At 43.9% G+C, this 15,080-nt stretch overlaps 1 protein-coding gene across 1 annotated transcript in view; it reads right to left on the minus strand.

The window, feature by feature from the left end:
* obscna (obscurin, cytoskeletal calmodulin and titin-interacting RhoGEF a) overlaps positions 1-15,080 on the minus strand; it is a 152,108-nt gene that overhangs the window by 19,471 nt on the left and 117,557 nt on the right. The window contains exons 26-46 of the mRNA XM_080770756.1: positions 14,110-14,376; positions 13,011-13,277; positions 12,283-12,552; positions 11,742-12,038; positions 11,305-11,562; positions 10,820-11,086; positions 10,370-10,636; positions 9,991-10,257; positions 9,189-9,455; positions 7,472-7,735; positions 7,075-7,344; positions 6,464-6,730; positions 5,707-5,973; positions 4,720-4,986; positions 4,312-4,578; positions 3,813-4,079; positions 960-3,707; positions 779-851; positions 595-689; positions 272-511; positions 76-151 (exon numbers count right to left, since the gene is read on the minus strand). Coding sequence (XP_080626882.1) covers positions 76-151; positions 272-511; positions 595-689; positions 779-851; positions 960-3,707; positions 3,813-4,079; positions 4,312-4,578; positions 4,720-4,986; positions 5,707-5,973; positions 6,464-6,730; positions 7,075-7,344; positions 7,472-7,735; positions 9,189-9,455; positions 9,991-10,257; positions 10,370-10,636; positions 10,820-11,086; positions 11,305-11,562; positions 11,742-12,038; positions 12,283-12,552; positions 13,011-13,277; positions 14,110-14,376 — 7,528 coding nt within the window. The remainder of the gene's footprint in view (positions 1-75; positions 152-271; positions 512-594; positions 690-778; positions 852-959; positions 3,708-3,812; positions 4,080-4,311; positions 4,579-4,719; positions 4,987-5,706; positions 5,974-6,463; positions 6,731-7,074; positions 7,345-7,471; positions 7,736-9,188; positions 9,456-9,990; positions 10,258-10,369; positions 10,637-10,819; positions 11,087-11,304; positions 11,563-11,741; positions 12,039-12,282; positions 12,553-13,010; positions 13,278-14,109; positions 14,377-15,080) is intronic.

The following is a 15,080-nucleotide window of genomic DNA, read 5'->3' on the forward strand; positions in this document are numbered from 1 at the left end:
GGAAGGCATATTTTAATTCTATAAATCATAATATACAGGATTATATCAATGGAACAGGAGAAACATTCTTCTCACCTGGGCACTTTGACACTTTGTGTCTCATTGGGTTCCATGACATCTGGGGCTGTGTCGTAGTCAGAGGGACTAGACACTGTTTAAAGAAGAGGTTTATGAATGAAAGATTGACAAATAAAGAAATAAATAATAATAAAGAATATATTGTACAAAATGAAGTTGCCCAATATTTGGCAAGATTTAGCATATTGCTTACTGCAGCTGGAAGCAACAAGCGAGGGTCTCCTCCTTTCCTGCAGGCTCATCTGGGCATCTTGCTCAGTAAGGTTATAGGCCTCCCATAGAGAGATGCTCTCGCTCTCCACAGAGACTATGGGCTCTTTTACTGTGGCAGATATCTCATCCTGAGCCTGGGGCATCAACTGGGCTTGAGACTGTGACTTGGCTTGAGACTCTGGGTTTGTTGGAGCCGGTTGCTGAGGGGTGATAGCTGCAGCTGTGGAATAAAGAGAGAGATAGATACCTTTAAAAATGTAATAGTAGCAAGGATGTGATGAGGGACAAAATGTCATGGCTGACCTTTGACTTTCAAAACTCTCTTTGGCACTTGTGGAGCAGTTATCTGCTCCTCTTCATCCTTTTGTTGAATTTGTTCCTCTCGTTTGGCAGCTTCCCTGTGACAACAGAAACGCGTGTGTTATATTCTTTTCAACAAAAAATAAAGAATTATATTACAATGAACAGGAGGAATCATTCTTCTAACCTGGGCACTTCGAGACTGATCTCATTGGGCTCCATGACATCTGAAGCAGTCTCATAGTCAGAGGGACTAGACACTATTGAAATTAGGGGTTAGATCATGAAAATATATTGTTGAATAAGAAACATTACAAAATGAATTATACAAGTTGCCTAATAATGGTAAGATCTAACTAATTGCTTACTTGAGCTGGAAGCAATAAGCGAGGGTCTCCTCCTCTCCTGCAGGCTCATCTGAGCATCCCGTTCAGTAAGGTTATAGGCCTCCCATAGAGAGATGCTCTCGCTCTCCACATAGCCTGTGGCCTCATTCACTGAGGCAGATTTCTCATCTTGAGTCTGGGGCATCAATTCGACTTGAGGCTGTGACTTGGCTTGGGTCTCTGGGTTTGGTGTAGCCGGTTGCAGAGGGGTTAGGGCTGCAAGGGGTGGGTGTGCAGGTTTCTGAACTGGTGAGGCAGACTGCCGAGGCTCTTCTACGATTATATTACCATTATAAGAGGATACACCAAACTTATTGACCACTTCACATGTATAGATACCACTATCCTTGCTTGTCAGGTGTGTAACCACCAATGAGCAGACACCTTCTGATGTTCCGATACGGTGGCGTTTGTCATCTATTATTTGCTGGCCATCTTTCAGCCAGCGCACCGTGCTAGGCTTCCCCTCTACAACACACTGTAGATGGATGGTACCATCAACACTTGCACTCTGGTTCTTGAACACGTCTTTGAAGACTGGACGCATATCTCTGCGGGTCTTGAATCCTTTGAAGGCTGCTTGGATTTTGACAGCGGCCTCCTGCATCTCCGGTTCATCCTCAACACTAATTTCTATATCAGGCACATCTTCTTTAGGCTCATGGAGCCCTTTAGGTAGAACAGGGATGGAGGCCTGAGATTCGGCCCCAACAGCACTAGTAAATGGCTGGATGTTGTTTTGGTTCACTGATGCATCAGCTTCTGAAAAGGTGTCATCCTCGGAAATATAGACAAGACGGATGTCCTCTGCCATGTTTGGTAGCTCATCCTCCAGCCTCATTGGCATGACAGCCTGTTTGCCTTTTTGGTTTACTTCTGGTTCCTTTCTCAATGGCTTTACAGGCTGTTCAATTGGCTGTTTACAGGCTGTTCGATGGGCAATTCCCTTGTCTGTATCTTTCAATGGCTGCTTGATTGTCTGGTCTGTGTCCTTCACCAGCTGTTTCCTCTGAATTTCTGGCTTTTCTTCAACTTCTCCCCTCCTTTCTGCCGGGTTCTTCAGACTTTCTGGTTCCTCTTTATATTTCACAGGCTGCTGGATTGTCTGGTTTACCTCAATGTCTTTCTTTACCAGCTGTTTTCTCTGAATTTCTGTCTTTTCTTCAATTTTGTCCCCCTTCCCTGCCTGGTTCTTCTGAATTTCCATTTCCCCTTCAGACTCTTTCTCCATGTACATTGCTAAGATTTCCCCTTGCTGATCTGCCTCAATCTTTCCGGTTTTAGACCTTACTGTTTGGTTTTCATCATGAGCTATGTCAATACCTGCCCCCCTCACCTTTCCTTTTGTCCTGACGGGTGGTTTTGGTGGTGCAAATACTGCCTCCGTTTCTATAGATATGTCCATTTGCTCTGTGAGCTGTTTGTCCAGCTTATCTGTTGAAGGAGTTTGCAACATATTTTCTTCAATCTCATCCATAGACATTTGTTGCTGCTTTACGTTCTCTTTCTGTTTCTGGTCCTTTCCAACTATGTTTACCTTGTCCTTCAATGTTTCTGTCTCCTCAATTTCATCCAGGACATGCTTTGGAGGTTGTCTTCCTGTTGTGTCTTTACTTTTCCTTCTCGTAGGTGGTTTCAAAGGCTCTTTCTGCATCTGGTCTGCTACAGTTTGCTTTAATGTACCTGCAGGTCCTTCTACTGTTTCCTTCCCTGCAGACCTTATTGGGGGCTTCATCGCTTGTTTGTTATGTTCAAGCTGGTCTTGTTGTTTTACCTTCCAGCTAATCTCACTCTCCTTCTCCAGTGAACTTGTTGGCAGTTCAGTGGTTTTGTCAACGTCATTCTCCTTCTGAATCTTTTCTGGCTCCTTTACTCTTTGTTCAACTCTGTCTGTCTCTGTACCCCTGGGTGGGCATTTGACTCTTTCGTCTTCAACAGCTTCTTTTGGCATTGATTTCATAGGAATTACTGGTTGTTTTGGCTCTTCTTGTGGCTCTATAATGGGTGTTCTCATTATACCTTGTTTCTTTGGCTCTACCTTCAATGTTTCTGTATCCTCGATTTCATCCAGGACATGCTTTGGAGGTTGTATTCCTATTGTGTCTTTATTTTTATTTCTTGCAGGTGGTTTCAAAGGCTCTTTTTCAATCTGGTCTGCTACAGTATGCTTTAATGGACCTGCAGGTTCTTCTACCGTTGCCTTCCCTGCATACCTTATTGTGGGTTTAATAGCTTGTTTATCGTGTTCAAGCTGGGTATCCTTCTCTGGAAGCATTATTGCCTCTTTCACTCTATCATGAACTTCCTCTGTTTTTTTCCAAGGCCTAACTGGTTGTTTCGGTTTTTGATCAACCTCAGTTTCGACCTCCTCCTTTGCAAGAGTTCCAGGTGGCAGTTTCAATTTCGGATCAACATAATTTGTCTTCTCTAAAACCCTGACAGATTGTTGTGGTTTTTGATTCACAGCAGCATCCTTGTCCTGGATTATCTCTTGTTTCACCTTCCAGGTAATCTCACTCTCCTTCTCCAGTGATCTTGCTGGCAGTTCAGTGGTTTTGTCAAATTCATTCTCCTTCTCCTCAGTCATTCCTGTCTCCTTTACTGTCTCTTCAACTCCAAATACTTTCTCAGTAGCCCTTGGTGGACATTTAACTCTTTCATCTTCAACGGCTGTGCCTCCTTCCTCAGCCTGTACAGTTTGCAAATCTTCTTTGAAGAATGCAGGCAGTTCTGGTAAAGATTGGTAGGGAGGAACATCACTAGTATCAGTCACTCTAAATGCCTGTTTATTGAATGAACCCAGTGGTATTTTAGACACAGATGCACATACAGTACCTGTCACTGACAGAGGTGCCGTGGTCTCTGCACCTTCTGCCTGACACGAGTAGCTTCCACTTTCCTCAGGTTTGAGGTCCTTGATGTGAAGCTGGACAAGGCAGCCATCTTGTTTCATCTCATACTTCCTGTTGGCTCTCAGAGGCTGCTTGTTCTTCTTCCATTGCACAGATACACCAGGTTTAGACAGCTCACAATACAGTGTGACCGTGTCTCCTTCCTTAGCCTCCTCACTCTGCAACTCCTTCTTGAAGAGTACAGGTATTTCTGGGAAATATCAGACATACATTACAATATCATTACAGTTTATTAGTCTAGCCTGACATTGGCAACATTCATAAAAGTGGACCAAATCTAGTTTTTATTTGAAAATATTGTGCAAACACACCTGGCTACAACATGATTCTGGTTCTGTCTGTCCACAAGCATAACTGAAACTATTTGATTTTCTCAGATGCAAGAAATGTATTACGCATACTGTATATCAAAAACGGCACACCTTTAACGGTTACAGTTGCGGTGGTCTCTGCCCCTCCTGCAAGACAGGAGTAGCTTCTACTGTCCTCAGGTTTGAGGTCCTTGATGTGGAGCTGCAGGGAGCAGCCATCCTGTTTCATCTCATACTTCCTGTTGGCTCTCAGAGGCACCGTGCCCTTCCTCCATTGCACAGACACACCAGGCTTAGACAGCTCACAGTACAGTATGGCTGTGCCTCCCTCCTCAGACTGCACACTCTGCATATTCTCCTTGAAGAATAAAGCTAGCTCTGAGAAAGTTGTATGGAAAGTGACAGAATGAGATCACAGTACTTTAACGTGAACACTGTTTGAGATCTTGTTTTAGCGTACGTGTAGCAAATAAAGTGAATGCTAGAACATTTGAAAATGCATAAATATAATTCACACACCTTTCACTGACAGAGTGGTAGCTGTTTCCACAGCTCCTACGACACACGAGTAGCTGCCACTGTCCTCAGGTTTGATGTCCTTGATGTAGAGCTGCAACAGGCAGCCATCTTGTTTCATCTCATACTTCCTGTTGACTCTCAGAGGCAGCTTGTTCTTCTTCCATTGCACAGACACACCAGGTTTAGACAGCTCACAGGACAGAGTGGCTGTGTCTCCCTCTTCAGCCTGTACACTTTGCAACTCTCCCTTGAAGAATGGAGAGAGCTCTGAAAGAGGTGAATGAATAGGTTGGTATTCATTGCCTTAGGTCTTGTAGGAACAAAACCCAGCAGCGGCAATTCTGAATGTGGTCTTACTTTATGCTGCACCCATTCAATAGCTTAAAAAAAAATCACACCCGTGTGAAGTGAAGGGCGCTCTTATCATACGTCATCATACATCATCTCATTCTCAGTAATGGCAATGACGGTCTGCCCGTCTGTTCACCCAACACTTTGTTGGGAATATAAATTGCATTGCTTTACGTCATATTCACATGTCGGGATGTACTCATGACATAAACAACAGTTCAAGAAAAAAAAACATTTTCAATTTTGTGTAAGGACTAGGCTATAAAGCCCCACCAGTGACAGTGTGAGGCTCCATTGGTGGTATAGTGTCCAATGGTTTAAGCTACTTTGGTCCAGTTGGTGTTAAGGAGCAGCACAGCTTCTAGGGGCCACTGGGTTTTTTTATTCTTAGACTTGTTAAGACAATAGTGGCTATGCACTTGACATCATTCTAAACTCTAGTAATGCTACGTATATGCTTCATACTGCTCAATGTTTTGCCACTCAGTCTAGCTGAAGGGGACGTGTCCCAGTGGAAATGTGATGCATACTGTATGTGCATACTCTCTATACAAATTATGCCAAAAAGCTCAGATAGTCAATAGAAAGTATTATCATTTTTGGGATACAATGACATATTTTACAGTATGCACAAACCTTTCACTGACAGGGTGCAAATGGTCTCTGCACTTCCTGTCACACATGAGTAGCTGCCACCGTCTTCGGGTTTGAGGTCCTTAATTTGTAGCTGCAACAGGCAGCCATCTTGTTTCATCTCATACTTCCTGTTGGCTCTCAGAGGCAGCTTGTTCTTCTTCCATTGCACAGACACACCAGGTTTAGACAGCTCACAGGACAGAGTGGCGGTGCCTCCCTCCTCGGTCTGTACAGATTGCAACTCCTGCTTGAAGAATGGAGGGAGTTCTGGGAATGATAACGGGGGATTATTAGCTAATACTTTGCCTTGAGTATTTGCAGATATTTCTAATAGCTTGCTTTTTCCTTTAGTGCAGTTGCAGAGGATTGGGGATAATATTTAATTACTATAGTATAATAGTATAATAGCCCAGAAACTATTTGAAAATCAAGTATACATTTAGGCTACAGTATGCAGTACAATGTATTACACAGGGCGACTGTGGCTCAAGAGGTAGAGCAGGTCGTCCAATGATCCATGGGTTGGCGGTTCGAATCCCGGCTCCTCCTGTCTACATGTCGAAGTGTCCTTGGGCAAGACACTGAACCCCAAATTGCTGCCGATGTTCTGGTTGGTACCTTGCATGGCTTCCGCCGCAATCGGTGTATGAATGTGTGTGTGAATGGGTGAATGTAATGCACAATCTATGTAAAGCGCCTTGGATAAAGGCGCTATATAAATGCACCATTTACCATTTACAAATATCAAAATACACACCTTTTACGAATACGGACGCAGTGGTCTCAGCACCTCCTTCCACACATGAGTAACTGTCACTGTCCTCAGATGTGAGTTCGTTAATTTGTAGCTGCAACAGACAGCCATCTTGTTTCATCTCATACTTCCTGTTGGCTCTCAGAGGCAGCTTGTTCTTCTTCCATTGCACAGACACACCAGGTTTAGACAGCTCACAGGACAGAGTGGCTGTGCCTCCTTCTTCAGCCTGTACGCCTTGTAACTGTTCCTTGAAGAATGCAGGGAGTTCTAGGAAAGCAACAGTAAAGACATGGGAAGGAATTGATTTGGTCCCAAAAACCTTTCAAAAACGTTTACATTTATTCTTTAAAATTAATTCTTCAGTCCAATAGAAGTCAGTTTTAATACTTTGCCTTAGTATTTGGAGATATGTATAACTTGTTATCTAATACACTTGTCAGAGGGTTGGCTACCATCACAACGCAATTCAATTCGTGAAAGATCATCTACAACAAGGGAAAGTAATTGCGAGTAAGTCTAGCGTATACGTTTAGATGTTTGTCCTCTTATGACATGATGTGATTTCTCCATATGCAGTTAAATGTTGCACACCAATCCCAAAATGCACACACCTTTTACATATACAGACGCAGTGGTCTCTGCACCTCCTGCTGCCACACAGGAGTAGCTGTCACTGTCCTGAGGCATGAGGTCCTTGATGTGGAGCTGCAACAGGCAGCTGTCCTCTTTCATATCATACTTTCTGTTGGCTCTCAGAGGCAGCTTGTTCTTCTTCCATTGCACAGACACACCAGGTTTAGACAGCTCACAGTTCAGAGTGGCTGTGCCTCCTTCCTCAGCCTGTACACTTTGTAACTCTTCCTTAAAGAATGCAGGGAGTTCTGGGAATGATTGGAAGGGGAAGAACATTATTATCAGCCATACATTTATAGGAATAATCCTCCTCTCTAAATGTCCATTTGCTGAATTAACCCGTGGTTATTTTCTTTATGCATAACATGCACATACCTGTCACTGACAGAGTTGTGGTGGTCTCTGCACCTTCGGCCTGACAGGAGTAACTTCCACTGTCCTCAGGTTTGAGGTCCTTGATGTGGAGCTGGACAAGGCAGCCATCTTGTTTCATCTCATACTTCCTGCCTCTCAGAGGCAGCTTGTTCTTCTTCCATTGCACATACACATCAGGTTTAGACAGCTCACAGGACAGAGTGGCGGTGCCTCCTTCCTCAGCCTGTACACTCTGCACCTCCTCCTTGAAGAACAGAGGGAGTTCTGAGAAATACCAGACAGACATTTTACAGGTTATTCGTTTAATATGAATACAAGGAGGCATTATCAAATGGATCAAATATTGTTATCTGCAAATCATTATATTTGTTTATTTTGGTTTACTTAAATGGTAGCAATTTCCACAAAAGACAATACAATTCCTGCCACAAAAGTAAAGCTACAATCCGTAGGTCCTCTCCTGATCGAGAGATGAAATTGCAATTGTATCACCCAGGATTTGAACCCGGGTCTCACACATGGGAAACCCATAATGCTCAAGCAAGGGGGAATTCCACCTTGGCCAGGGGATATATTCGGCTTATGACTTATGAGCTTCAGGCAGAGCTATATAGTATAGTACCTGTCCACCAGTAAGTGTCCTATCTGACTGACACCAGTGTAATTTAGTAGGGAGACCACCTCAAACCACTGAAGATGTATTAGTTATATTGTATTAATATACTCTACCATGAAGATGAGTTAAAATGACATTTTATTCATTAAAACCAGTAAGACGTCTGATGGCGTCCAAGCGACGTGCACTGGCCATATATGGATCGTGTCTTGAGTGTACAGGGTTTGGTGAGGTCAGATCAACATGTCAGAACAGGTCAGCTCCATATGGAGATCTAAGGGTGGCAGCGGGGGCAGTGTCTTGAGTGTACAGGGTTTGATGAGGGCCCAGGTATTCAGGACTTCATTTTCATTTTCTCTAGTTTTCTGCTGCCAGGCGCGGCTGCACAAATAACTTTGGGGCAGGCCTGTCTAGAGTTTAAATGGACAGGTATCAGTCAAAAGGGAGACATTGAAGAGGAAGGATGAATGGAGAAGGATAAAAATATGGAATGTCAGAACAGGTTCTGACATAGCCTAGCTAATAAGCCAGACTAATATCACACTGTGGTTTTTGCCAACGGCTGATTCACGTCTGGCTTATTAGCCAGGCTAGTTCTGACATCCATATACTAATATTGATGGCATCAGGGATCTCCATATATGGGCTTAATTGCGACAGCGGGTCGCATTTACTATGATCCCTGATTTACTATCATCCCTGATGATGTCATAGTGATGTCACGAGACCTGGGCACAATATATGGGGGCTTTCGTTTCGTTTAGCTTTTTTGTATGGGGATTTTGAGTGATACACTGACTGACAAAAAAAACGCACAATTCCATAGTTAACTGTGACCTTCGGTCGCAATAAGTTCCAGGTTGCAGCTTAATCGAACACACTGAGTAGCTTTCTTGCTAGCTTCTGAAGGAGGCGGTCGCACTTATTTTTGGCGCTGCTCTGCGGCGACATGGGCATAAGGGCTACGCTTGCATGCGGGCCCTTTGTCTAAGACAAATTTCTTCCTCGGGAGACAAATAATAAAGAACCTTGAACCTTGAACTAATCCAGAATCCAAACTTTTGTAAACTTTTTCTATGCATTTAAAAAAAATGCATGCACCTTTTACAGACACATCTGCGATGGTCTCTGCATCTCCTGCCACACAGGAGTAGCTGCCACTGTCCTCAGGCTTCAGATCTTTGATGTGGAGCTGGAAGAGACAGCTATCTTGTTTCATCTCATACTTTCTGTTGGCTCTCAGAGGCAGCTTGTTCTTCTTCCATTGAACAGACACACCAGGTTTAGACAGCTCACAGTTCAGAGTGGCTGTGTCTCCCTCCTCAGCCTGTACACTTTCTAACTCTTCCTTGAAGAATGCAGGGAGTTCTGGGAATGATTGCACATGTGTTAAGTTTATTAGTTTAATATTAATGACAATGGAGAGATTAATTACCACATGTGAATGTGAAGTCTTGTTTCAATTTGGAAAATGTTGTTTGTTTTTTGTTTACTGGTGGCGTTTTCCAAAATGACAATAAAGTAAATGCTACCAGTCAACGTGCATTCGAAAATGTATGCAGAATCCATGATTTTCCAGATGTGCTGTTGTAGGAGAAAGAAGGGACACATTAACACCGCCACTTGCTAGGTTCAAGATAATTTATTTCTTAAGAGAGCTCTCTTGTCAAAGTATTTGTATACTATGTGCAGTGACAATAAATTGAATCTAATCTAATCTTAAGAAAGAAATGCTCTTGAACCTAGCAAGTGGCGGTGTGCGGGTGTCCCTTCTTTCTCCTACGTTGTATGCCTCGTCAACATCGCACATGCTCCAAATTGCCTACTGGGTGGAAGTCATCTCTCTATACAGATGTACTGTTGTAAAATGTTTCTATGTACATTTAAAATGAAATACACAGACCTTTTACTGAGAGACTGGCAGTGGTCTCTGCATCTCCTGTCACACACGAGTAGCTGCCACTGTCTTCAGGTTTGAGGTCCTTGATGTCGAGCTGCAACAGACAGCCATCTTGATTCATCTCATACTTCCTGTTGGCTCTCAGGGGCAACTTGTTCTTCCTCCATCGCACAGACACATCAGGTTTAGACAGCTCACAGGACAAAGTGGCTACCCCTCCTTCCTCAGCATGTACACTTTGCAAATCTTCCTTGAAGAATGGAATCGACTCTGATAAAGAATGGTAGGGAGGGACAGAATGATCGGCATTAGATTCATTAGAAGTAATGTGTTTCTCTAAATGTCTGTTTATTGAATTGTCCTGAGAATTTGTTACACACACCTTTCACAGACAGCATTGCAGTGGTCTCTGCACCTTCTGCCTGACAGGAGTAGCTGCCACTGTCCTCAGGTTTGAGGTCCTTAATGTGGAGCTGCAACAGGCAGCCATCCTGTTTCATCTCATGCTTTCTGTTGGACCTCAGAGGCTGCTTGTTCTTCTTCCATTGCACAGACACACCGGGTTTAGACAGCTCACAGGACATAGTGGCTGTGCCTCCTTCCTCAGTCTCCACACTCTGCAGATCTTTCTTGAAAATCGGAGGGAGTTCTGGGGTAGATACATCCAATGATTAGACATAATAATGCATTTATTTATTACTGTGCTGAAGGCAGATATCACGATATCATGATTAACAAAAAGTTATCTTAAAGTAATTCTACTGTTCCGCCGCTGTATAAATGTCCCTCGCTGCATATATAGTTTGCTATGCATATTTTAAAATGCACTCACCTGTCACTGTTACAGTTGCAGTGGTCTCTGCACTTCCTGCAACACACGAGTAGCTGCCACCGTCCTCCAGTTTGAGATCTCTGATGTAGAGTTTGAACAGGCAGCCATCTTGTTTCATCTCATACTTCCGATTGGTTCTCAGAGGCAGTGAGTCTTTCCTCCACTGCACCGGCACCCCAGACCTAGACAGCTCGCAGTACAGGAACGCTGTGCCACCTTCCTCAGACTCCACATTCTGCAGCTCTTCTTGGAAGAATGGTGGAAGCTCTGGGGAGAGACAGTTGGACCAAGATGTAGTTTTAAGTTGGAAAGGAATACACTAGACACAAGCGTCATATTTTAAAATCATTTTCTAAAGGGCAGCATTGGTTGAAAGTTAACTTAACATGGGGTGAAGATAATACCTGGTTTAGTAAAGAGATTAACCAGGTGCACAATTTAAATAAGTAACTTATACACTTATAATGCTGCAGACCTCCTTTTACCTTTCACTGCAAGTTTGGCACTGCACTGCACATCTCCTGTATCACAAGTGTACACGCCAGTATCCTGGAGCTCCACATCATAGATGATCAGTAGGTTGACTTTGCCTTCCTTACGTATTTCATACTTTTCACCACTCATGAGTGTGATGTAGTTACGTTTCCAGGTAACAGAGGAAGTATGGTCAGAGGTGGTGCAGGACAAGGTGGCCGTCTCCCCTTCCATGATTGCAACATCCTCGGGCTTCTCCTCAAATAACACTTAAGAGTTTACAATAGTTCATATTAGAAGAGAATACTCACTGATTCCTGAAGACTGAACTGAATGAAGTACAGTTTAGGCAGTAATATCTAATACACCAAATAACTTATTTATTTATAATACTTTAACACTCAATAAAGAAAACAATATAGTCAAATGTTGTCTCTTCTGTCCTCACCTTTGGGCTTGGGGACCACTAGCAGACTTGCAGAAGACTTCTCCTCCCCAACCACAAAGGCCACGGTGCCCGTCTCCTCTGGTGTGGTCATGGTGAGAACCAGATGATGAAAACGGCCCCGGCAAGACATCTGGTTCATCTCGTTATTCTGCAGCTGGCTGGAGCCCAGCCACCACACGCCCTCAGTCACATCCGAATGGGTCAGCTCGCACTCAAACGCAGCGTCCTCGCCAGCTGTCACTGTCATGTCCTTCAGCCCTGACACGATCCGTACGCGCTCTGTGGAGGAACGAGGAACTAGATACATAGCTCTAACTTTTAGAGAATGGAAATGAAATGTGTCGCAAAAAACGAATGGCATGACGACAATAATGTGTGGTTTACTCAGCATATTATGAGTAGCCCACACAAAGCTAACTCACAATTATGAGTTAGCCTCACAAAGATGGTAATCATCTTCAATGAAATGATCATGAAATAAGAAATAAATGAATGAAATGGGAAAAGATCAAAGGAGATGTTATCAAACGTATCCACCTACCCCTTACGACTAACTTTGCAGTGGTCTTCTTGCCCCGAGTAACGCAACAATATTCTCCAGCGTCCTCCGGACACAGTTTATTGATTTCTAGGGTATGAGTGGCTCCTCTCTTTATGATACTGTAGTGTCCTCCATCTTCCACCAGCTGGTCATCCTTCCTCCAGGTGACTGGAACGTTGGCACTGGAAATCTCACACGACATCAGCAGTGATTTACCTTCCATCAACACCTGGTTCTCCAGCTCCTTCTCAAAGAACACAGAGGCTGCCGCTGTAAGGGGAGGTGGGGCACGATGTCATACAGTGATACAAATGTAAGCAAATGGAAAAATAAAAAGTAAAATAGCAGTGGAGACATTCTAGGCGTCTAAGGGAATGACTCAGCTCTTAATGGGACTAAACATTATACACCAGATAAATGTGTGCATTCACTGTATTTTGGAACACTAACAGGGTTTTCTTTTTGTTTGAGCGTGCCTACACAAACACACACATTGTCTACAGGCATAAAATAAAATTATGACCTCAGTGTCATAACAGTGTGTAATAGTAACACAGGTTTGTATTTTGTTTTATGACGAGTTTCAAATAGCATATTACTTTTCAAAATGTTATAGCATATTTAAAAACATTTCCGGAATGTCATTTCTGCACATTGGACATTTCATTTTGGAAATATAGTGTAAAGAACAAGACACATTGATAAATCCTCAACACTACTGAACGCACCTCTCACACACACTTCAGCTGTCGTCGTCTGGTCTCCGAAGACACAGCTGTACTGCCCTACATCCTCTGGCTGGACATTCCTGATGTGCAGGTCGGCTATCTTCCCGTCCAGCTTCATGTTGTATCTCCCTCCATGGTAGATCTGGTCCTCTCCCCTCCACCACTGCACCGGGACCCCAGCCTTGGACAGCTCACAGCGCAGGTTCACGATGCCTCCTTCTCTGCCCTCCTGGTTCTTCAGACCCATCTTGAAGGTGCACGGAATGGCTGTGGATCACAGGTAAACAATCTCATATCTGGGACTTTACCGGAGTTGGACTCTTGCGTCAGGTAGGACAACTACAGATTGACATTGGTTTCCCAAAGGACACATGGTGTAAGTCTGTAAGAGAGCCTACTGTCAGCTGTCCAGCAATATTATTAAATTCAATTTCAGAATGGTAGACCTGAGGCCTTCCATACCAGGCCTCAGGCCTGAGGCCTGGGGCCTACCATACTAGACCTGAGGCCTACCATACCAGGCCTCAGGCCTGAGGTCTACCATTGTGTGGCACATCTATGCACGAAATGTCTATGTTCACAGGCTTCTGTGTGCGGCCTAGAGGGCATCTGAGCATGTGCAACACCATACCTCTTACACCATGTGTCCTTTGGAAAACCGGGCCAATGTCAATACGGTTATTTGAATTAGACAGTGCGCTGGATTGGACACTATATGCGGCACCATCTTTACAGTATGGAAACTGCTGCAATTACCTCTCAGACATAAAACTTACAGATAGTAGCTTTAATCAACACTGTGGAAACCTATCCTGTATCTCTGGTGTTTATACCTCCTAACTCCTATTTCAGTGATTTTCATGGTTACATATTTTCATCACCCTTATCCCTAAACTTTTTTGCCATTTCTTTGTCCTACTAGCCGACACGTTGTGAGCTTGTAGATCGGCTATTTGAAGTTTAGGGATACGTTTAGGGATAAGGTAAGGCAATGGCCAAAATAGGGCCCGGCTCCTGTGGTTTTTGATTGTCAGTCAATGGCATCAAAATGACCAATTCCAGCACACAAGGCCTAGACCCACAGAGCCCGCCCCCTTACGTGTGACAGTGATGCTGGCCGTAGTCTGTATATCATTAAAGACACAGCTGTAGACTCCGCTGTCCTCCACCAGGGCTTTCTTGATGGCCAGTTCCATGACGGCGTCTCTCTTTTTGATCAGGTATTTCAGGCCGTTCTTCAGCACCTCCTCTCCTTTCCTCCACTCCACAGTCAGACCGGGTTTAGACAGCTCACAGCTCATAGTCACACTGTTGTCTTCCTCCACCTTCTGGTTCCTCAACTTCACCTTGAATGTTATGGGTGGAGCTGAGAAGAGAATGGCCGCACGGAAGTGAGTGGAGAATTCAGCGATTGACTTAGTATGACAGTATATTTGGCTGGGGTTCCAAATTTTAAATGGACTGGAGAAAGGGAAATCAGTGGGGCTTGTGTGTGTGTGTGTGTGTGTGTGTGTGTGTGTGTGTCTGAGAATTAGTGGATTTTAATGACATTCTTTTTTTCTTTTTTTTTTTTATCCCACGATTTTGTAACCCATTTTTCACCCCTGTGTCAATCATCTACTGTGATCCTGGGCTCTACACACCCTCCGCCAACCTGGGGAGAGCAACGGACTTAACTCATGCTTCCTTCATGCTTGAGTGTCCAAGTTGCTCCTTTACACCTGACAGGGGGGAGTTTCCCTGGTTGGACGTAGCGCGTGAAAGGAACACGTTATTCCAACCAGTTCCTTTCCCCTCCATCAGGCGCCCCGGCTGGCCAGAGTTTTAATGACATTCTAAACACTAGGCTGTCAGGAAGAGATAATTAACTTTTGTGTCCAAAAAGTCAGAGCTCAAGCTAAGGTCACAATCAAGGTTCAGATCAAAGTCACATACTGTAACTAGACGTGGATAGGTGATGTTTGATGTGCTGGATTCCATGCAGAGAATTAAACCAAGTGACATAATCCTTAGCCATCAGCAACCATCCAAGGTGTAACAAGATATATTTAGGTGGGGCAAGTTCTACTT

The sequence above is a fragment of the Protomyctophum bolini genome (assembly GCF_963924005.1).
Source record: "Protomyctophum bolini genome assembly, chromosome: 8".
Taxonomy (NCBI): Eukaryota; Metazoa; Chordata; class Actinopteri; order Myctophiformes; family Myctophidae; genus Protomyctophum; species Protomyctophum bolini.